The 24,422-nt window shown below is 39.5% G+C and overlaps 1 protein-coding gene across 1 annotated transcript in view; it reads right to left on the bottom strand.

The window, feature by feature from the left end:
• slc12a5b (solute carrier family 12 member 5b) overlaps positions 1 to 12,013 on the bottom strand; it is a 46,751-nt gene extending 34,738 nt beyond the window's left edge. The window contains exons 1-2 of the mRNA XM_039604930.1: positions 11,966 to 12,013; positions 1,589 to 1,784 (exon numbers count right to left, since the gene is read on the bottom strand). Of these exons, the coding sequence (XP_039460864.1) occupies positions 1,589 to 1,643 (55 nt within the window). The 5' untranslated portion in view covers positions 1,644 to 1,784; positions 11,966 to 12,013. The remainder of the gene's footprint in view (positions 1 to 1,588; positions 1,785 to 11,965) is intronic.
• Positions 12,014 to 24,422: the final 12,409 nt, after the last annotated feature.

Raw genomic sequence — 24,422 nt, forward strand, 5'->3', positions numbered from 1 at the left:
GGCTTAGAGATTATCTTGATGCTCAGCTCTTAGAAAATGGAGAAACAAACAGAGTTTACACTCAGTTATAGTGTATAGAGAATAGAAATAAACTGTTCTTGTAATCCAATTTTCTCCCCTAATCTTTTCAAACAACAGGCCTTGAGTGGAGTGCCAAATCAGCCCAGATGAACAAAGCAGAATGAAATCCTCATGTGGGTTTTTTCTTCCTATTACACATCAGAGTTGTTGCCTATAATCGTTTAACAACACCCATTATGTGACTTTTAAAAGAACAAGTATATTTAAGACAAAGACTCAGAATAGGGCCATATCAAATTAAATTAACAGAATTCATCAAAATAAGGAGCCACAGTGATATTGCTCTGTATGTAAATGACAGGTGTCATATTTAAAGGAAATAATCAAAACACACTAAGATAATTTAGGTCTAAATGATTGAAACTCAAATGGCGCAGATACAGACTTAACATATTCTCAAATATAAAAAAACCCCTCACATAATTAAAAAAATAATTTGTCTTAATAACAGGTGCATGATTAATCTTGCTTTACATAATTGGTGGATGGCTCCCTGATGACGGTGCGCACGTGAACACAAACACAGTGGGAAAAAAAATTGTTACAACCACGGCTGCACCTGAAAATTATCTTCATGAATAATTAATGTCCAAAAACGGGGGAAAATGCCAACTGTGACCAATGGTCAGCATTCTTGTAGTGTTTGGACCGGTAACATATTTAAAAAAAAAGAGGAAATGAATCATTTCATCTGCTAATAATACTGTATGAAAGCAAATGTTACATGTTAAAATATTTGCATGGAAGTTTGAGCAAACCCAGTATGCATTTAAACACTCAAAGCCATACATTTGCAAGCTTATGAAAGGCTGACATTGCCCCCTGGGTAAGATGTTCTTGATGGGAAAAGACATGAATGAGTTTGAGAAAGAAAAGCTGTTTTTTTCTGGCTGCACTCAAGTCTTCTGGGAACCTTTTCTTGTGGAACCTTTTGTATAAATCTACAGTTGCAGGATGAATTGGACCACATTTGAGTCATATATATCACTGAGCTTCTGACTAAACCAGCCTTTTTTTTTCTTTCGCAAAGCAGCAGCCAATCAGCTAAAAAGAAGCACATTTCTGAACTATTTAAGCAGATGGAGGTTTACATATGAAATTCAGGAGGTGAAATGCATCAGAGCGAAGTGGAGGTGTAGCAGACTGATCTCAGACACCTCCACCTGGACTTAATTCAGTCCTATTCAGACATTTAACCTAAAAATAAACCAGTTACTATCTCAAAGGTCTCATGCAAATACAATAAATGACTCAGATTTATGTGTTTCTGCATTGACATCATTTTGTTTCTCTAACTTTCATTAACTGACACGTGCACGCTCCCTTTCAGCACCCACGCTGAGACCCACACACAAACGCAAACTGACGCACCGATCCACGCACGTGTGTCCACGCACTGACACACACACACACACACACACACACACACACACACACACACACACACACACACACACACACACACACACTCCCTTCTCATCATTCGGCAGCAGGTTTCGTCACTCACCCTGGCTGTTGGGTCCCCCCTCTCCCTCCTCGCAGTCTGTCATGTTGTTTAGCATCCTCTGTCCTCCTCAGGCTGAGCACACTGAGCAGCACCGCTCTTGAGCTTGTTGCTGAGTAAAAAGCTCTGGGTGGGCAGCAGCCAAAGACAAGTTGCGCTTTACTCTTGCGTCTCGCAGCTCCTGTCCTCCTGCCTCTGGCTGCACGAGAGAAAGGAAATCTGTGTATTTGTATTCTTTTAACTTGCGTGACTTCCTCTGTCTCTCTTTGGGAAGAGGATAGAGAGACTGAGAGCGGCTGCAGGGTAGAGCTGATGATAGTGCTCGGTGTCACTCACATGCACGCTCTCTCTGTCTCTGCACACCACTCACCCCCCCCAGTCAGTTTAAGCCTGATGAATACATTCATCATGTATTCAGAAGGTATTATCCTTCTCTTCCTCCCTCCCTTTTTCTCTCCCTCACCCGCAGTCATCATCATCCATCTCATCACGAGAGAGACGGATGGAGAGGGATTGACAGACAGAGAGGATGCACATCAGATGACAAAGTATTGCCTCCTGAGATTAAGCATCGCTTCTGATGTTCTTTTTAGACAGAAGTCCAGATTGCATTACTGTCTGTTTGTTGCTCTTTTGTTACAGTGCCCCTTGCACCGTTTTGAAATATTTACCTATGTGGTCGTAGCCCATTATTTGTATGAGAGCTACAGGCTGCACTTGCATATCTCTAAACTTAAATCTGTTTCCACACAGGCTGAACTGTCCTCGGGTGCCAAAAGACTTTTTGCCTCCTAGAAAACTGTGGAAGAGATACTATTGCAACACTTTTTCTATATATTTTGTCCTACTGAAAATGATCTAAGGAAATTTATAGGTAGTAATGAAAACACCCTCTTTTAAGAGGTTTATCTACTTATGTTTTAACCTCTAATAGACCATTTATGTCAATTATATTTAAATGTATTCCAACTTTACCAAGTCTGGACCCTTCTGGTTTGGAATCACATTTCAGTTTGCTATTATTATATCCCTGTGGTCATGAAAAGACTCCATAATTCAGCCAAATTGCATTTTTTTGAGGAATGCAAAATAACACAGCTGTAGACAGAAATATTTAAGAGTAGAAGGGCTTGGTTCTGGCAGAGAAGGAAAAAAGGATGACAGCTAATCAAGAAAATATACAGATAATTAAGTGAGTAATGTAAAGAATCACTAGAAAAATTAGGCAATTAAGGAAGACACTAACAACAAATGCATGATGTTGATGGTTAAAAGTAAAAAAGGAAACCCAAACCTGTGGCTTCATTGATGATATATTCTAATCTGAACCGTCTATAATATCTTGTACTGAAATTTAGAGAGCATCACTAATCCACACCACCTGCCTGGCATGGCAAAAAACACAACTGGCATTTAATGGATGAAATGAAGAGAGAAAGGCTTTTTTCTAAACCATTAGTACTCTTGACATTATGTCACTGTGAACTGTGTGTCCAACTCTGGTTAGATGATCTCTGAGGTTTGGCAGATGTTCAGAGAGACTTTATCCTGACAACAGGATCCAGAAAACGGCTACACATTACATCATGTTCACTCTGGCTCATCTGATATTTAAAAAAAAAAAAAAAAAAATCTAACTCCACTATGACTAAAAGATGAGAAATAGAAAATGTGAATGTTGGAAAAATCAAGGGGGGGAAGTGAATAATAATGTTGCAAGCATGAGAGTGAGCGTGCTTAAAACACATGGGGTTATATTAGATTATAACCACAGAAATTATAAAAGATGGATGAAACTTTAATGTCTAAAAAGTGAAACCAACATGAAAGTGCCTGGGACTTGCAGCCATCAGCAGTTGAAACTGCCGGTTGCAATAAATGATCATATAGAAGTCTATGGGAAAAAAAGCCCTCTGCTCTGTAAACACTTAGACCTCAGTCACACAGGTCTTCGGGTCGCTAAGGAAAGATGTGGATCCCAAGATGTGGAAATCCTTTGCAAAACCATCTTTATGATCCCTTTTTGCTGCTAATAGATTGTTGCATGCGCATTTTCAGAGAAGACACCAACTTGTCTGAAAGACTCGCTATTTAATCTCTGAGTGGTAGTAAAACCTCACAAAGGTTGCTGCACACTGGAGACATTTACCTTCAGAGTAAAAGCTGTGCCTCACTGCTGCAACAAACATATTTCAAAAGGTGCAAGTTTTACTTTGAAGGTGAACATTCTCCAGACAAGCTGGCCAAAGCAGTCTGCTAGTGACCAAAGCACTTGCAAGAAGGTTTTTGGTGCAGCGCTCGTTGGACCAGTTTCATGAATGCATTTAGAAAATTTGACCAGCCATTGCTGTGTCTGTCAGACACGTCACGCAGTTTTCTTCTTAGAAAAAAGTCGACAATTGGACCAGGATGGTGACAGCAACAACATTCAACTTGAAGATTCAGAACAGGACTTTACAAACCAAAGGGGTTGAAGCAGTATAAAGCCCAATGGCTCACAGTAGCTACTTCTTTTGTATCTTTTGTATATACATGTTTTATACTGTCTAGTTGTGCAATAGATTTGCATAGCATATTTGTACAAAAGCATTTCAGAAAGGGGAGGGGGATAGACAAATGGTGCACTCGAACTGTGACGTAGGAAAAGAGCAGCCCAGCCTGATCTCCAGTGGTTTTATGATGTCACTCCTGCTGTGCGTACTGAGAGAACAGAGCCACTCCCATCAGTAATGCAGTAAACAGTAAAACTTTCAATCAGAGATGGCAGTGAAACATCCTGGATTAAGTTACACTTTGAGCAACAAAGTAGAGTTTAGGTTCAATATTTACTTTTCTTTAAGCTCTGTTTTGGTCTCCATTGGGGTTTGAGATGATATTCGTTTTTTTTTCTTAGCCGTTAAATGCATCACTGTATTCATTAACCGCGCCTGTCTGCTGTTTGGTGCCAGGCCCTGTGAGAGAGTGGTGTTCAGGGTGTTTTTCGTGTGGTTCTTTGAAAATGGACGCCTGCTGTGGCTGAAAATGATCAGACGAAAGCTGTGAAAATGAATCAAAGCAGTAAAGTTGTGGGGTGTAAAACCCAAGGCAAAAAAAGGCTTCTATGGAAATGACGAAAACTGCAAAGTGAGGTGATACTTTTTGTGGGTTTGCCACCTTTTGATAGCCAGTAGGTAATTTAATCAATATTTCATATAAAATGTTTCACTTTTAATTACATTTAAAGTACAGGCATCATTCTTAAGGCATCGTACTTTGCACTTCCTGTTATATACCGTAAATATATACAAATTGTGCGTGTGACCTGTCCCGCCGTTCCCCTGACTTGTCAGTGAGAGTGGGCTGTTGGCGAGGCTTTGACTGGCAGAGAGCCTGAGAGCCATCTTCATCTGGGCCAAGCGGCTTTAGCTCTTAACCCACGGGCAGCTCTCTCCCCTCCCGTCCGGCTGCCTGCTGCTGCTGCTGCACATGTGGCCCTGCATACTAGAGTTCACCGACTGTTTCACACCTATGTTGATGTACAAAAGCATGCACGCACATTCAATTTAAACGTATGTTTTCTTCAAAGAAAGTATGCACGCACACTCTCACACACACATGTAAACACATTTCTATGCATGCAGACTTCAACACACTGAAGTGAACTTTCTGATGCCCTAATCCTGCAGATTAAGGCCAAAGAGAGCTGGGTTGAAATCCACTTTTACTTTTTCCCTGATCAAGCACAAGGCCTGTCCTACTACTGTTAGTTTCATTCAACTCTGTCAACTAAGTGATGAGATGACATCTAAATCGTCTTGCACCTGAAAAATGCTTACACTAGCTGCTGATCATAACATACAGAATCATAATCAGAAATACTTAATCCCAGAGGACAAGAACGAGGGGGAGCCTGGTGGGGTTGGCATAAAGCAACTGGAAGAAAGGAGGCAAGCAACACCACCTGAGGGATTTCAGCATAGGAAATATCACCCTAATAAGTGCAGTTACCAATCATTAATGCACACAAGCTCATTACTGATGAAGCGAGGCATGGTAGATTAAATTTAATGATTCATTTAACAAATTAAATAAAAAATAAGACTACAGCGTCAAAAAGATTTAAAGATTTAAGTGCCTCCCCTCCCTCTGCCCCTCTACCTTCTAAAAGAAAAACTCACAAAAAAACAGATAAATAACCTAACCGAGGGCAGCTCAGTTAAAAATATAAAACACAGATGTGATGAACAACTTAAAATATTTTGTCAAGCTAAAACACAATTAAATAAGCCAAAGCAAGACAGCAGTAGGGTGAGATCACCATTAAGCATTAAACAGAAAAACAACCACGGGAAATTAATTTGGTCCACAAATGGTAGGAGCAAAATGCCAGAACAGACTGAACCATGGGCCATAGGTGCCACTTAAATTAAGCTTTGATTAAGAAGCTAGGGAACAGTTAATGTTCATGCTGCGTTCACAAGCACTACTTATTAATTTGTTCATTTATTTATTGGAGGGATGTAGGATGCTCAGCTCATGAAGAGAAAGAAAAATTCCTTCACTGCTTGCAGGTTACCTTTGGTACTATCAGCTGCACTGGCCCCACGTTACAGATTTATGCCTAATATGGTGCTCTGGGAGCAGTTTGTAGGATGGATATATGACAGAGGTGTTTTGAATTTGTCAGCAACCTGGAGCCATTCAAAGGTGGAAAATATCTTTAGACCTTTTCTTCAAACCATCTGCCTGCTATCACCTACAATTTATTACCCCAACCCTAACCCTAAAAGCACCACACAGCTTCAAGAGGCCTGCGTCAATAATATGACCTGGCTTCCTGCTGTGGCTCAATAAAAAGACTATAGGAGTGGTGAGAGTAAAGCAAACTGGTAAAGCTGTGGGTTGGTGTTATTCTGGGGTCAAACCATATCCTGACAGTATTTTCCTTATATGCCTGCCCTCTGTCTGATCCTATTGTATCACCACAAGCAGTTACCTTATTGTAACCTAACCTATGCCCTAATCTCACATAGGGCAGTTGTATAAAAAACTTTTTGAAGGTAGGCAGGCTTGATCAAGTTCAATCAAAACAAAGCTGCAAAGCTCAGTAGAAATTATTGTTATTCCTTACTGAGTAAAGGTTATCCTGCTGTTGCCATTATTAGATACTACAGTAATGACTGCATATGGAAATAATCTAGACCATTTCATTTCTCATCACTGTGCGTTTTTTCTATTAATGGTGGTGACTGATGACAAATTATCACTGATTATATGCTGACACTTTCATGATGTACTAATCGCACTTTGAACAAAGGGAGAGCCACTACTGAACATACAGCCTCTCTGGGACTGCCAAACATCCCCTTTTCTTTGTCCTTGAGAGTCTTTAATTAATCTTAATGAATGAAGAGGGCTTTTGAAATGAGTTTAAGCACAGTGGCTGAGGGATGAAGTGGCAAGTAAGAAGCCCAGTTGATGAATTATGCGCAAGGCCAAGCTAATAGTGTAATTGTGTATGTTCCATCTCACCAAGGGAGGCCAAATTTCATGTGCATCCAGAGGTCCTGCTGGCACACACCGCTGTTTAGTGCAGCAGCTGTAGCACTGTACAAGCAGTTTCCCACTTTCGTTAAACTCAGGCTCTGCGATGTCACATGCGTTAGCCATTTGGTTTCAAACCTTTTTAATTTTCTTCATGCCTATGGCTATGGGTCGTATGTTTTTTTGTTTTCACGGACTTGTCCCCCAGATGACCTCAGATCCTTGCATATGGGATTCTAGAACCCCCTGAAGGGGGTTTAATAAAAAAGAGGGGTCATTATTGAACAGTATGGATTTCGTATTTTCACATAAGTATCAAGTGACTTGTAAAAGGAGTTTCTTTCTGCTGTGCTCTCTGGAAGAAATGTTTGAAAATGAGAGAAAAATCTGACATCTTGAAAGTTGCAAAAATATTTGTTCGGTACGTTTTACTTTAATTTTACGACAACACAAGATCATGCTGCGCATTGTAACAGGAACTTGCACAATTCACACAGAACTACTATATGGTTGATTTACAATTGAATGGTGTCAGATGTTTGTGCTGCACAGACTCTCTGCTTTTTATATTTTATCTCCGCTGTCTAGAAAAGAATGTGAAGGCATTGTTGATATGATATGATATATCACTGAAGAAAAAGTATCCAATTTCTCTTTGGTAACACTGGTATAACGATATATTGCAGATGATGCAACAATCCAGTCATGATTTATTAATCCACAGGTAAAGCTAATAAGAGTTGGATGGCAAAGAACAGCTGAAAGAACAAAGTTAGCATGGAAAATCTGGAACAGGTCAATAAATCCCTTTTTTGCATTTAAATATAAATTTAAATGATGTTCAGGATATGAGTAAGGATCTCTTTCTTGCTCTCCTAATATTTTCATGAGACAGTTTTGGCTCTTAAACTAAAACTCTACAAAAATGAAAAAAAGACATAAGAAAGGTGGTTGGCTGTAATAATAAGCAGCACAGGGATAAATTACCTACTTTGTGTAAAAATCCGTGGTTTTCTCTTAATATGTCAGTGATATTAAAACAAACAAACACGCTAAAATGTGCTCATGTGGCTTAAGATTGTTCACAACTCAGAACAAAAGTGACACACTGCTTTATCTTTGGTTGGCTGTATTACACAAATAAATGAGAATAAAATCCAGTGAAAAGTCAAAAGAGCTCACAAACAGTCATATTCTGGACAAATAAATCTAGTTTGCTATCAAATTAAAGTTTTGATTTCGGGAATATAACCCAGTCACGAGGAGACTACACCAGTGTATTCCTGCTGCTGGCTTTCATCAGAAAGGGCAACAATGTGGATGCAAAAAGGATGATGATGAGTGTTTGTGTGACAGAGAAGGATGCTAGAGATCAGCTGTTGTAACCTCTAGAAGGATCAACTGAAAGAAGAATAAGTAGAAGTAGTTTAGGAGTCTAAGGACTGCATGGTCCGCAGTAATTGCGTCAATGAAAATGTAAAAAGCATCAGCATAGAGCAAAGCAGTTTCATAGCACTGATTAAAATTCTGATATTAGGATGATGGTCATAGGAAGGCCCACAGCCATACTTTCTGTACGTGGGAGTCAACCAACAGGATCACTCATCAATCATCCTAACCAATATGGTTATGACCATAACTACCTAACAGGATACAAGTGGTATGTTTATTTCAAGCTATCACATCATTTTACACCTGAAATAAATATCAGTATTGTGAATCTTATTTTAAAAACCTGTTTGTTGACTAGCTGGAGACATTAACACATCATAAATGAAGCTGATGGGGGTCCTTATGAGTAGAGGGGGCATATGTAAGCATTCTTTATATGAACACTGCAATAAAACAGAAATATTCTCTGTCCCCACGATCGCCCTCCAACACATACAGATGATTTTAAATACATAAAAAGAAAAAAAAAGAATGAGAGTATTTTCTGTCCGGTTTGTAAATGACAGGCAGCATGCTATTTATGTTTTAATGTTAACAACTGATTAAATTATTTTCTTGATTATGATGTGAAGAAACATTATTACACAGTAATCACAGTAGTACTGTCCAGCAGAACGCTGTGTAATCCCCCTAATAGCAATGTTTCTCTTTCAATTATAACACAGATTCAAAAATAAACTAAATATGTTTATTTTTTGTTGTTTGTAAATCTGCCACAGATAGAGAGCAATAACATTAACATTTGGTCTGCACAGTGTGTTGCTGCGAGAAATCTTTGTCCTCAAATAATCTTTCGTCTATTTATGATTCAGCAGCATCAATCCCACAACAACATAATCAGCCCCAAAATATCCTGAATTGATCTGCTTTCGTCATCATTTTTTTTCTCTAATCAAAGTGGTTAAGCTTTTTTTTTTTCCAACCAGAAAAATGCCAAATGGTGTAATCCTAGCAGTGCAATCCTCTCAGAATGGTGACGTGTTGTGCAGATTGTCTGAGGGATCAGTGAGGAGCGGAGGCAGGCATCTCCTGAGGTCACTCTAAACTTTGCAGGCGTTATGTGACGTGCACGACATTTATGAACAGGGATTTATCTGCATGCATTTATCTCCCTACAGGCATTTTCTACAAATTAGCTGTGGAAGCCCTGTGCTTCCAAACGCAACAATAAAAACAATTAAATGCATCGTCTCAAGTAGTAAAGCCCAACAACCTTTATTCTTCCAGTGATGCTACATACCTTAATAAAGCCCCCAAACTTCACCAATGCAATTAAAATAATATCTTCATGCTCCAAAAACCCCCAATTATTCATCTGACCTATCTTTGCATAAATATTAAATGGATTCAAATTATTTTCTTTCTTCTTATACTTGAATTGCAGACATGTTGTATATCAACTGACTGTTAACACAAATATCTAATCAGTCACATGACAGCATGTGGCATGGGTGTTGTTGCCAGATGGGCTGTTCTGAGCCTTTCAGAAACTTTTGTTGGTCTACTGGGATTTTCTCAGACAACCATCTCGAAGGTTTAGAGTGAACAGTCAAAAAAAGAAAATATCCAGTTAGCGGCACTTCTCTGTGCCTTGTTGATGCCAGAGGTCAATGGTCAGACGGCTTCAAGCTGACAGGAAGACGGCACTCACTCAAATAGCCACTTATTACAACCAAGGTATGCAGCCGAGCATCTCTGAATGCACAACATGCTGAAACCTACAGCAGCGGAAGATCCCACTGGATGCCACTCCAGTTTACAAGGGCTCACCAAAATTGGACAATAGAAGAGTGGAAAAAAACTGCTTTGATGAGTCTTTCTTTCTGTTGCAATCTTTGTGTGGTGGGGAAGGTGTGGACACTGATTTTCTTGGACCAAAATCTCAGAGGAATGTTTCCAGCACCTGAAGAACTGAAGCAGTCCTGAAGGTAAATGTTTCCAGCCTCATATTACCAAAGCGTACCTAATTAAGTGTCTTACATATCAGATTGTTCAAGGAGCTTGGAAAGAAAGTGACTGGAAGAAGTAATAATAAAATAATTATAATTTATAATAAAATTATTAATAATAAGATCAATAATAAAATTGAATTGAATTGAACTAAAGAGTTGTCCCTTCAGAGGGTTGTTGATCCACTACTAATCATGTGCCTCATCACATGAGCAAAGGTGTGAAAAAAGACATGGATCATTATCACCAGAGGTTTCAGGTGAAACCATTGTGAGAAGTTGCCTCACTTTATCATGTGACCTACTGAGATCACCTGATTTATGATGTGAGTGGGGATGTGCAGCTGAGTTTTGTCCTGTCCAGGTGTCTCTTCTGTGTTGTGACATGTATTTATGGAGCGGCTGTTTGGTTTCTCCTGTGTAGAGGTCTGAGCACTCCTCGATTGGGATGAACTGGTTATTTTCTGAGGGTGTGGCTTTGTTTTCACTGGGATGTCATGCTTGGAGAAAAGTCCCCATTAGTGATGGGATTTCCGGCTCTTTTTAGAGAACCGGCTCTTTCGGCTCGGCTCACTAAATAGAGCTGGCTCTTTCAGCTCCGAACCAGCTCTTCAGGTTGTTTTGTTGCTTTAATTAATTTATTATTAACAATAATATAAAATTATGCACAAAAGGAATTACTAATGTAAAAAAAAAAGTGGTTTTATTTATATATGTATATATATAAATATATACAGTGGCCCCTAGAGACAAAGCACGTACAAACTCCAAAAAGCACGTACAAATTCCAAAGCATGTGCAAACTCCAAAACACATTTCTAGGGTCACTGACCTTCCAAAACAGAGCTACCTAGATCACTTAAATTACACAATTGAAAGCATATGTGTATTGTTTGTGTATTTATACACAAGCACTCATATATATTCAAATAATTTAAAAAAAATGTTCATTTACCTGTTACTACCACACACCAAATCCGGTTGTTGTACCTGCTGGCTTGTGTAGCCACTAGGTAACAAAAGCTAGCACTAGGTAACACTGCGCCTAGCATCCTGGAGCACTTCTGTTGTGTTTTGTACGTGTTTTGGAGTTTTTACGTGCTTCTGAGTTTTTACGTGTTTTGAAGTTTGTACATGCTTTGTCCGTAGGGGCCACTGTAAATATACTTTTATTTATTCACTCCACATAAAATGTAATAAATAAATCATATAATACTAAAACCAACTATTCACATTTCAACTTTTAACTATTTAAATTTTCAGCTTTTTCCTTTTAAACAAATTTAAAGTGAAACAACACAAAACACTGCAAACCACAACACAATTAAATATAAATTAAAATATGAAAACAAAAAGAAGATGCACATTCTCTGTCATATGGGCCTGCATGAATAAACTTTCTGAATCCTTTATCATCCGCAACTGAAAATAGTTGTGGACCATTACTATAGCCTACCTTTCTAATGTGACGTTGTTGTCCCTGGCTCTCTTTCTCTCTTTTTCCCTCTGTCTCTGATCCTGTGCTACTGCGAGTGTAACTACCGCCCCTCCCCCCTCTGCTCAGCGCAAAGCACAAGGAGTGAAGTGAAAAGAAGTGCGAGAGAGAGGGTGAGAGAAGGAAAAAAAACAACAACCCACGGCTCGCGATAAGGAGCCGGCTCGCGTCGTTCACGTCAAAGATCCGGCTCTAAGACCCATTTCGTTCGCGACCGACACATCACTAGTCCCCATGACTTTCTCTGATAAACATCCAACATGATGGATGACAATGTTGTTCTGTTTGCCACTGTGTTTCTCCCTAGTTGGTGTCTGACCTTGTTTCCTGTGCATCTTTGCTGGCTTGATTAAAGGCCCAGTTGGGATAACCACGTTTTAAGAGCTTTCTTTATTTTCTCTCCCTGCTCCTTAGACTACAATGACCTGGATGACTGCTAAGTAACACAAATACATATCAGACTGTTTTCATTTCAGCATCTAAAATGAAAATAGATCAAGTAAAATGAAACTTTTAGTGTAGTTTCATTATTTATTTTCAAGTACAGGAGTTGTTATGCAAACAAAGCCCTGCAATAAACTTTTCAGTGTACACCTCACAACGCGGATATCCCAGTGGTCTGAAATGTGATTTCTCTGAATCACATCCAGCAGGTTATTGTTGTTGGAAGCATTTCAATGCATTTCTTCCTGGGCTGGATTTTATTACACTGTTCGGGCCTGTAAAGTGTGACTCAGTCCGTCCTGCAGCTCTGTTATATGTATTTACTGAAGCATTCCTGCTGTGCTGGCTACTGACCAACAGATGGCGACATAGACTGTGTGTCTGTCAGTTCCTTGACTTTTGAATTTTTACATTTTGTAATTAGAGGGGTTTATTGTGTACACGGGTATTGTGCTAAGTCCTCAGTAAGTGTGTAGGTGACAAATTTAATTCAATTTAAATAAAACTAAAAAACATGAACCCTTAATCCCTATAGCAGTGAGAACTGGTGCTGTGGCTTGGATGCACTAGTCCCCTAAAAGAAATGGGTCTGTGAAAATCAATATATAGTCAATCTAGTTGATTGTCTACATTAATCCTCTGACCTTCCCAATGGAAGTAATGCCTTCATCTACAGGGATCCCTGAATGCATGTTTTTCATGAATGAAGGATTTTGTTTCGGTGTCCTCGAAGAGTTTTAAGCCACCCCAAAAGAAAATCCAGTTATAGACCAGATTTGGTAATTCAATTGAATACGATGGAACAGAAGAGATCATTCTTTATCTAATTGGCAGAACTAACTAGAAAATGTATCAAATCGTGTCAAATAAGATAACACACACATTGTCTTTAATGTGCGAGGACCAGCAACTCTTACAGCCAGTTGTAGTCACCTCCCCAAAGGAAAGAGCCTGTGTGAAAATAAAATGAATCACATGTGACAGCCTTCGCAGTCACCAGATCACCGCCTAACTGGACACCTTTAGAAGATTTTGCACCGGTGCATTAGACAACAATCTCCACTTCTTTCAACAAAAAACACTAAATGAAGAATTATCTTGTAAAAGCGATATTCCGTAGACTTCCAGACAGTTGGAGAGTCTATGCCGAGGCCCGCTGAAGCTGTTCTGATGGAAAGTTGTCGCCCAACACTTAATGTTGCCTTTTGCTTTGTCACCTGCAGCAGTTGCTTCTCTTCCTGCGTTTTTGTCTGGCTTACAAAATTGTCTTTTTTATCTGCTTCCTTTGAGATTCTGACTTGATGTTCTTACCGTTTGGCTCTCATTACATCTCATCTGGGAGGATTCTTGGAATTGATATTAGCATAATGCTGTGAGAAATGTTCCTGAGAAGTATTTTATTGTTCTGCTGCTTCATGACGTACCAAAAGGGCTAATACCCACAAAGCTTTATTTCATCACCATGGGCAATAATGTTTACGATTATTAATATTATAGCTAATCCGCAATGTACTGTTTTTGGTTATTTTCATGATCTGCATTAGAAAGTCAAAGCCCTCAGTGGATATAAATAAACCATGATGCTGAAAAAGATCAATATTTTCTGTTGCAGCATCGTACCATTTTTGCTCTTATTTTGTCGGATGTAAACTGGAGCATCTGTGGTGCTTGAACCTGATGCAAGCACTCAAGAAGCATTGCTGCACACGGATTACGTGATCTGCAAGTCTGTTATCTAAACTGTTATCAAACTGAAGGGAGGGGAAATCAACTTAAAAAAAAAAAAAATCATAGTTAATTCATAGTGACACTATAATACTCCTCAAAGCCTGGTAAAAACAAAAATCCAAAAGTACAGCATCATTTAACTCGTTTCAGAGTTGATTAATTTTAGGTACCAAAGGGAGGCCTGCAGGCTACGCATGAGTTTGGAATCAACCGCAGGTTTTCCTGTCAGACCAAAGGTGAAACGGAAATAATCTGGCACAACAAAATGACACGACAAACATCAACATTTACGAGCAGGTCCAGGGCCAACTACAGATTTCACAAATGTTTAAAAACATCTTTCCTAATGACTGGCTTACAGCCTTATGTAACCTCGGCACCACACAGTAATCACAGTCATATTTTTTGTGCAGTTCTGTTGCCACAGCGTCAGTATACTCAGATATCTCCTCAGTGGGTGGCTGCGAGGAGGAGCAGGGACCCCTGCTGCTCGCTGAGCTAAGTAGAGCCAGATTGCTGTGAGCAGCATGGGAAGAAGACAGTACGTGTGAATTATTAGATGACCCTCCAGAACAGCCAGAGACATGAAATCCTCTCCAGATGAGCCCTCTTACTCTGCAGAGAACAGGTCACAGAACCCTGGTTTCTATGGCAACAGGGAACGTGTCTGACACCGCAAGCAGCACACGTTTCTTAAGGTGGTTTTTTTTCTTTCTCTCTGGTTCCTCGTACTTTTTAATCTTCTGTCAGACACATGCCTCCGCTGTGATGTCCTGAGAAAGGAAGGAAAGCTTCTGCAAAAGAAAAAGCACGAAAGGAGGGAAAATAGATGAACGCCCTAACAACTTTAGAGCTCACCAAACAACATGTCTAATTATCTTAATCTGTAAAGAGTGTAAAAACAAAGCGAAAACCCCCCCCAAAAGACAAATTAAACAATTTGTGGTTACGATGGCTTGCATCTTTACTTTTTTTAGGCTGGTTGCAGTGGCGGAGAATATATTGCAAATGTACAGTACTGAGCTATTTCAGAAAATTTCTTTTTCATTCCACTTTTTACTCCTCTACAACTGTTGACACTGCTGCATTTAGAGATTGTTGTTTTCTTGAGATTGTATAAGATCAACGGCACAAAGTAGGGTGTTTAAATAAAGTTGTGATTAGACTTTATTAATCCCGAAAGGGAGATTCATAAGACACCCAAGACGATGCGTCATAAAATAATTAATATTAGCCCCAACTCTTCCTGCTGTGCCGTATCAGAATCAGAATCAGCTTTTTGGCCAAGCATGCGTACACATTCATAGAATCTGACTTTCATTGCTTTAAATGTGGCGTACACGTGTCCAAACAAAAAACGGATATTATGTGTCAGTGAATTTGACCTACAGACCTGGATGACCTGCAGAGACAGTGACAGGCATCTTTTTTTTATTATGGTATAGCGACGGCACACACTGTGTTATTTGCCTGATGGGACAAATAATAGAGTCAGTACTTGGCTGTAGAGTCCTTATTTGTCTGATGTCTCCTAGTGAATAAAACAGGTTCCTGTTGGATTGAAGTAAATTGGATATTAATGTTGATCCTCTTATCTAAGTGGACAGCTATACTTCCCAAGCCATCGTCAGTGTGCATTTTTACACCAGTGAACGAAGCCAATATCGTGTGGTTGTATGAACCTGAAATCAGATGAGGCAGACAATTCAGTTTTTTTCGTAATTTAGTACCATATTATTCACTAAAGTGATGGAACTTGTTGAAAACAGATTAATACAGTGCATGTGTTTTATTAGTTTAATTTTGGTATGGAGACAGCACATTAATATTTCCTGCATGTTTTTTCCATTAGTCACAAAACATTTGAACATATTTCATTTTCATTTCAGTCTCATCAGCATCACTACAGATGAGGCATCTGGAGAAAATGCAGTTTGACTGTGAACCTCAGTTCAATTTTCCTCAAAGGAGCGTGCAGTGTTTGTAAAACAACACATAATGCACCCACCTGTAATAGAATAGATAATAGCAGGTACCTGAATGTTAAATTATTTGTAAGGTAATGAATATTTTTAATATTTTTTATGCATATACCGTATAAAGCATTAGGCTTTCTGGTACCAAATAACATGAAATATGGGAAATGCTTAAAAAAACAGTAGCAGTGGAGGTTACTTCACGAATACCAACCATGACCTGTTATTGCAGCGCTGATACAGTTCAAAGTTTTGATGATGGGACATCTGACTCAGAATGACTCAGTCCTGGAACAGCAGCTACATCACTTGGATTGAATGATGAGAACAATACTGTGTTCCAGGTTTATGCACTGAATTCTAGCCAAATTGGATAAGTCATGCTGGATTCATTCAGTACGCTTTTTCACAAGTATGTTGTCTCATCAATAGCCTGAGTAAACCCAATGAAGTGGAAATTCAGCTGACAAGAAGAGTCATCTGGCAGCTTGGTCAGAAATTTATTTGCTTTGCCAGGTGAACTACCTTCAAACAGAAAAACTTCTCCTTGAACAAGCCTTAATTAATTTTTACTGCTTGTGTTCTTATCCAGGCTCAAAGAGTCTGTTTAAGGAGGGGAAACCTATTAGGAAAGTCACTCTGAGTCACTGAAATGACTCTGCATGACATTCAGTCTCATTATTTGTTATCTTCATGTCCGGTTGTAAATGATGTTTTAATGCAAGAATGTGTTTTGATTTGGATTTTGGTAAAAAGCATGCATGCCGTGCCTTTAACGTTTCTTTTTATGTGCTGTCTGATCTTAAAAGCAGAGAGGGTGTCTGAGTCCTAAACCCAAACTGGGAGCAAGTTCTGTAGTAGAGAGGCCTGATGGCTGAGGGCTCTGTCTCCCATTTTACTTTTTTCACCAGCTGGGCCCACGTCCTCATTTTAGGTTTGACAGCGTTTTAGTAGGTAAAGGTGAATGCTTGGACATGAATTGAGCTGCGGTTTGGGGAAGGCCTCGAAGGGGACTGGCGACGGCTCCCGGGCCTGGCAGATCCCCATGTACTAAATAGGAGTGAAGAAGTTAAAGAATTGAGAACAAGGAGGGAGGGAGGGTGAGGCACGTAAACGAGAATGAACAGTTTGCAGAACTGGGGGGAACCTATATAGATGACAACCGGAAAGAGCGTGTGTGGAGGCGTGGTCCCGCTCCTGAAATTCCGATACATAATCTCCCCAAAAAATCTAGGAAGCACAAGTAAAGTCCATTTCACACCATTGCAAAAAAGCAACACAAGCTTGCGAATTTGATTTCATTGCATTTCTGTGAAGAATTCATCCTCATAAAACTCAGTGTGAAAAAACTAAAGCCTATATCAAGCGATGATGAGCTGTCCCTGATGCTTGTAAACATGAAAAAGGAAGAAACTGAGATTCTGGGTTCATCCAATTATCGTGAAAAGGCAACAGCAGGGAGAATTTCATGATTTGATCCAGAAGTTAAAGCTGTAACATTTGTTACCAAATGCAGTGATCGGTTTGAAAAATTGGTTAAAAAAAAAAATAATCACATGGATTTTATGTGCCTGATGTGTAAAGTCTGCAGTCTGAGTAAGAAGTGCTCCGTTGGGATAACATCTACAAGTTCCCTAAGATCTGAAGCGGTTTGCTCATCCAAAACTTTGTATGTGGGAAGTAGGATTATAAATTCAGTGTGTCAGTTAGCCTAACATGAATGTCTTTGGACTGTGTGAGGAAGCAGGAGTGCCTGGAGAGAACCCACACAGACATGGGGAAGAACATCCAAACTACACAGAAAGGCATCAGAGTGGGTCACAACATCATTATTGTGAATTTGCATCCATGAGGCCTTCATAACAGCTCCATGACCGATTAATGTAGTCACATGCTTATAAAGGTAAAGGCCCTGTGTTGGTGCTTGAAAGTGCAATAATAGTGATATATTGCTGATATAAATATAACAATGAGTAAGTAGATATTAGTACATATTAGTACATATTTCCTATTCAGGTTTTTCTTGTCACTTCTGGCTCCAAAAAACAAGGAGGCGAGGGCCAAACTGACTTAAGGCTTCAAAACAAAACCCCACAAACTAATGACTGACCCAACTTTGCTACTGTACATCCACGTCTTTTATAACCCTAACATTTTCATGTCATCAGTTCAAAAATGGTAATATAAGTGAGTTAAAGGCTGCTGTGTTTGCATCTTGGCCTGGTGTGTTCACTTGGCAGTCGGTATTTTAAAAAACAGCCTGAATCCATTAAGTTTTTCAGTTAAGGAACAAAAAAACCAAAACAACAAAAAACAAACCAAAAAAAAAAACCCCAACCAACCAACCAACCAACCAACCAAACAAACAAACATATAAAACAAATAAAAATCACATCATCATGGAAGTTTTATGACTTTACATTTTAACTTTGCTTTATTAAGAGGATAATGCCAGAGGAACAGCAAAATCAAAAGCTTGTGGATAACTTTACGGCAATCTATCTAACAGCAGGTGAGACGTTTCAGCCTGAATCAAAGTGGTCAACTGTTATGGCCAAAGAGCAGCTCATTTTCTTGCTCTGTCTGCTCTTCCTCATCAAAAACCAGATTAAAAAGATGATGCACTTGGGATTTGCAGCTTTTCCTGCCTATTTCCTGCTGTTAGACCATGATAAAATGAATAATCACCACTCCCCACATCACCAAGCTGTTGACACACTGCCACAATTTGCAAAGTGAGATGAGGTGGGAGTGACTATATGGTGTCCGGGCAATAACTGCAAGTTGGGTTTTTGTAGCTGCAGTTAATGGCACAGTCTGCGATGGGAGAGGACATGAGGTCTCAAACGAAACACTGGATGGTGACACTACAAGAAGTTTTTTATCCTGCTTTAGCAGCTGTGGGCATCCCATGTAAGTACATTTCAAGAGGTAGTGCAGCTGACTGATTTCACATGAAAATATTTCACTATTTTAGACCATTTAGAAACTTTCCTGATGAGTAACAAGTTACCCTAACTGATGCTAACCTTTTCTCAGCCAACACCGTCACCTTTCTAATCATCTGGAAGAGGAACTGCACCCTCTCCAGATCCAGTGCCTTGTATCTGATGGCCATCTCTGTGGCAGACAACTTTGTCCTGATGTTCATTGTGATTCTCGAGCTTTCTTTGAAGTACCACCAGCAGGAGCCATTTTGGAGCTACGAGCCTTGGTGCAGCCTGAGAGACATTTTTAATTACGGTGCCTATAATGCCTCTACTTGGCTTGTGGTTCTGTTTACGGTGGAGCGTTTTATTGCCATTCACACGTGGAAAATCAAACCTAAAATCTGCAATAAGAGATGTGCAGCATGGACTATAGCAGCCACCTTTGTTTTCAGTCATCTTTTCGCCATTCCTTACTACTGGTCTAATACCTCAGTCCATGATAATAATCAGACCAGGTGTATTTACAACCCAGAGGCACCGACTCGGTTAATTCATGCCCTGGTGTGGATTCAAACACTGCAAGCCTACATGTTCCCCTTTCTCATCATCCTCACAGTTAACGGGTTGACCTTACACCTGATTTCTCTCAGTAGCCGGGTTCATATCCCTGCAGGATTGGCTTCTGGGGTTTGCAAAGTCAGGCCCCTTCTTCGCTCCCGGAGAAGAAAATCAGTGGTTCTTTTAGTGACCATATCCATGAGTTTTGTGCTGCTGTCTGTCACACGCGCTATAACTCAGATCATCCTTCGCACAACTGAGTTGTACACTTTGGATCGTAATGATTATAGTCACCAGATAAATATAGCAGCTGACGCTGGGACCATGCTCTGCCTGAGCAAAGCCGCTGCAAACATGTACCTGTATGTATGCACCCAGTCCAGGTTTCGCCAGGAGTTCTCTGCTTGTATTTATCAGGCGTCCTTCTATTGCAAAACAAAACTACAAAAAGTCAAAGAAAATTCTCGGTGTGATTAGAAAACACAATCATTGACAGATTATCCCCGGTAAAGCTTTTACAGGTGCAAGTGTTCTTAAGGCAGCCATAACAAGTTAATGAATTTGTTTTTCTCAAAGGACCACAAACCATTTAACTGAGCTAAGACTCCATAAAATACAATTTAATTTTCTTTATTACTTTGCTTTACTCTTTATGTCACTCACCCCCATTAAAGAAAAGATATGGATTTCCTGCCAATTTAACGATCTTGACGCACAACTCCACTGTTTGACTTGCACTTTAGAATAATGAATTAATTTCCTGCGTTTCCAAACCTAAACAATCAAAACTGGCAAACATACAAGGAGGCGAGACCCGAGAGTCACGCTCCAGCAATCGGTTCAGTCAAATAATCATCATGGTTTAGGTGTGCTGATTAGCTTTTATGGGGGTTTTTAAATGACAAAAGAAACATGTCACATAAATCCATTTTGTTTAATTTTAATTCACTCTGTGTAAAGAAATGATATTTAAATATTACTGAATTGTTACGCCTGTCATTTGGAATCTTTATTTTAAATTATGCTGCAGAAACAAGGTCTGTTTGTTTTCTTTCAAACTTTCTGGTCATTAATTACAAGTCTGCAAGAATAGATGCAGAGTAGTGTAACTGAGTGCAAATATGTCATTAGGTTTTGACCTAAAATATCATGTTTTAGGTCAAAATTAATGGTTGCCACCATAGATGTTAGAACTCTGTTGCAGGCTCCAGGGCAGGTCATTTTTGGGGCCCTAACCACCACTTCATACCTGACACATGTGCGGGTTTGCTATCCTTGTGGGGCCCACTATCTCACTTACCCTCTCTCAAAAATGAATCACACACACACACACACACACACACACACACACACACACACACACACACACACACACACACACACACACACACACACACACACACACACACACACACACACACACACCGTCTGTAAATGCAAAAAAAATCGTAATTTCAGGTTTTGATCATCATGGACTACCACCATCAGGGAATATGTAAATTTACTAAGGTTATAATATAAACTTGCACAGTTGTCAGGTCGGCTACTACAAGCCCAAATAAGATTTAGGCTTGCTAAAGTAACTGCGACCTCTCTAAATATGGAACAAAAGAGAGGACCACAGGTCATAACGAACTGTCGGGATGGGGCCATCGTAGCCATCAAGGACACTTCTTCATATAATTCCTCATTCGACAGTCACTTCCAGATGAGCACCTTCTAGATACATCATGAGCACATATTACAGCATGAGTTCATATTTTTGAGATATGAGTGGTAAAGATGTTTCAATCACTCAGCAAAGTCATTGCTAACATTGCTGAAAGTCTTGCCGTTATTCTCGCCCTGCTCGCTTTGCTCCTTCCCGTTTTGAGCACCACTTTTTTTTTTTTGCTTTGGGTGGATAAACATAACACAGCTGTGCTGGCAATCACACACCTGCCACAAAAACAGACTGCACCATGATTGACATCAATGAGTTTGCAGGCATTTTCCACTAATGAGCGAGATCAAGGTCAGGAAGTATGAGTAATATACTTCCCAGAATTCCCCCATGTCAGAAAATAGTATTTTGGGTTAAAATTCAGTTTAAAAAAATGTAGTGCATTAATAAAGTTACGTTTAGTTCATAAGATAGAACCACGGTGTAAACATATAGTAGAACTTGTCATATCTGTCCAACTTTAACAAAATAAATAAATCAAGGTGTGCATGCTGTGTGAGATGTGAAAAGAGACACTTCCCTGCTGGAAATTTGGTTCACAGACCTTCTCAAACTTTTTATGAATGCATGGTGGTACCTTCAGGCTTTCTCTACAATAAAACAAAAACATGTTATTATCTATTGACTTTTTCTTATTACTTACAAATTCATGTTCACTGACTGTTCATGTTAAAATTCATGTTCACGTTTCAAACTACAGGAGAACTCAAAGGCATTGAGAGTATGCCATTACTACAAGTCGGAAAGTGCCAAAAGAAAGTTTTAAAACCTGACAGAGACATGACCCCACATACTGAGAGGAAAATCAGACCCTTTGGGTGCTGGATGTGGAGGAAACCATGAATAAATCTTGATCGTCTACAGGGAAACAACAAATTGGAACAGTTTGATTGCTGTACTACAGCAGAATCTTAAAGAAAACATTACAAGCATGATAATGACTTGTAGAGTAAATTTCCCAGTGCTAAACTGATCCCACCACAGAGACCTGACCTCAACATAACAGAGGCTGTATAATTGGACACAGCTTCAGTTATCGCTTAATAAACCCAACGCCAATGATTTCTGATGAAGATTTTTTTTTTTATAAATTCTGAAAGGACCTTCTGTTTTTTTAAACTGTGGAAACATACATTTTCCTTTGGTGTGGTAAATCCACCGAAGTGAAATACAGCTACAGTTTTGAATTCACCACAAAAATACCATTTTAATTGACAGTTATTGTACCCATATTCATTTATGTTTGCTTGAGAGTTTCACACAAAATAGAAAAAGGGGAAGAACTAGTAAACAAGACTTAGATGCATGAAAATGTGCTCTTCCATGTGTTCAGTTCAAAGGATTTATGACTTAAAAGAGCCTGATTTAACCAGCAGGGAGGAATATTTGCCCCAGCCCTATAAGCAAAGCTCTGGATTGCTTTGCAAAATCCTTAACAACAGCGTGTCTGTGGATAAACCATCACTAAGATGTTATTTTGCAACTTCCAGGCAGGCACCCTCAAACATGGGTTAAAGCAATAGATCACACGCAGCGCTGGGTTACTATAGGTCCAGCAGTTTGTGCATGTCAATCCTCCTTATAGTTTCTCTCCCTTTCAGGTGCATATGAATGATTGTACCATGTTAAGAAAAAAATATTAGGTCATTTTGGATTTGATGACACATCTGATCATCTGGAAACTGAGGAAGAAAAAATGTTGTCCTATTTTTCATTTCCTGATGTAACCATTTCCATCTTTCCAGAATGGAAATGTTACATCCTGCTACTTTGTGTCCCTGGCGCAGGCAGGTGATCGGTAAGGGTTGATCATGTAATGTCCTGGTGCTGTCGCTTGGTGTTGGTCTTGAGTGATACCTCTTTCTCCTAGATGTGCTTCCAGTATTCCTCAGTTTTAGCTCTGGGTAGGTATGCCCTTGTTCTATTCTTTCTTTGTAGCTGGATCTTTGGAGAACAGGCCATTTATTCTCTTGGCCTCTGCTTTTTTTACTATATCTCTTCAGCATAGTGGCCAGAACTGTGAGCTTTTGTTTGGCAGTTTCTAGACTCTCATTTACAGACATCTGCTTCTACCTCTTTTTCATCCAGGACCTGTTTCTCATGATGCCCTTCTGCACCTCACTTAACCGACTAACATCCTTCCAGGCTTCCAGCCTTCTTCTCCATGGGAGGCAACAGATGTTGAATTGGCTTCCCTGCTGGATATGTATTATATACATATAAATCTGGCAGAGGAATCAATTCCACATCTGTTGGGTAGGAAATGTTAGAGTAATACAAAGGAAAAGCACAGGGCTACTCAGTGTGAAGATGAGTGGGTTGCAAATTTCCTCCACAGTGCTCGCCACACCCTTACCCTAAGTGAGTTCATTCACCTGCACACGCAACATTCATAGTGACGGAGTTCTACATTTTCTATTACAATGTTTTAAATCTCACAATTTGGACAAAAACATACATTTCTATAGCAAGACTTTCCTCAGTATCAATTTTACTGTGAACTGTATTGTACCAGCAGGAGAAAGTGTGGTTGTGGAGAAACTGACTCATCAGTAGAGGGAGCTCTGACTCTGACAGGTGAAGTCAGGGCATGACTTGGATTTTGTAGTTTTTTTCTTGGCATTAAAAAAAGGTATTCCACAGTTGGATTAATATGGAAAACTACATATGGTCACACAAAACCCCAGCAAAGACATCAAGCCTGCCCTGAAACCATTTCTTGGTAATTGCAACTATTAAACTTGAATTAGGGATAATGGTATTTATGAGGTTTTGGCAAGATATTATTAAAAGCAGATTCAGAATAACTTTGGTGGACAGTAATTTAATGCTATATCTACAACTTCATTTTTATTAATAACACTTCTGATCCTTGTACTTACCAGTGAGCGCTGTTGGTAAGCATGTCCATCCGTTTATAACCACAGTGTATCCCCCTTCTAATGGCTGCCTCCAACAGGATAACTCCCTGTGTCCCGAAGCCAGACTTGTAAACTTTTAAAAAGGTCTTGAGTTTTTATTTGGAAATTCGATTCTTCTTTTTTCTTTCACTAAATTGG

This window comes from Oreochromis aureus, linkage group 20, assembly GCF_013358895.1.
Source record: "Oreochromis aureus strain Israel breed Guangdong linkage group 20, ZZ_aureus, whole genome shotgun sequence".
Taxonomy (NCBI): domain Eukaryota; kingdom Metazoa; phylum Chordata; class Actinopteri; order Cichliformes; family Cichlidae; genus Oreochromis; species Oreochromis aureus.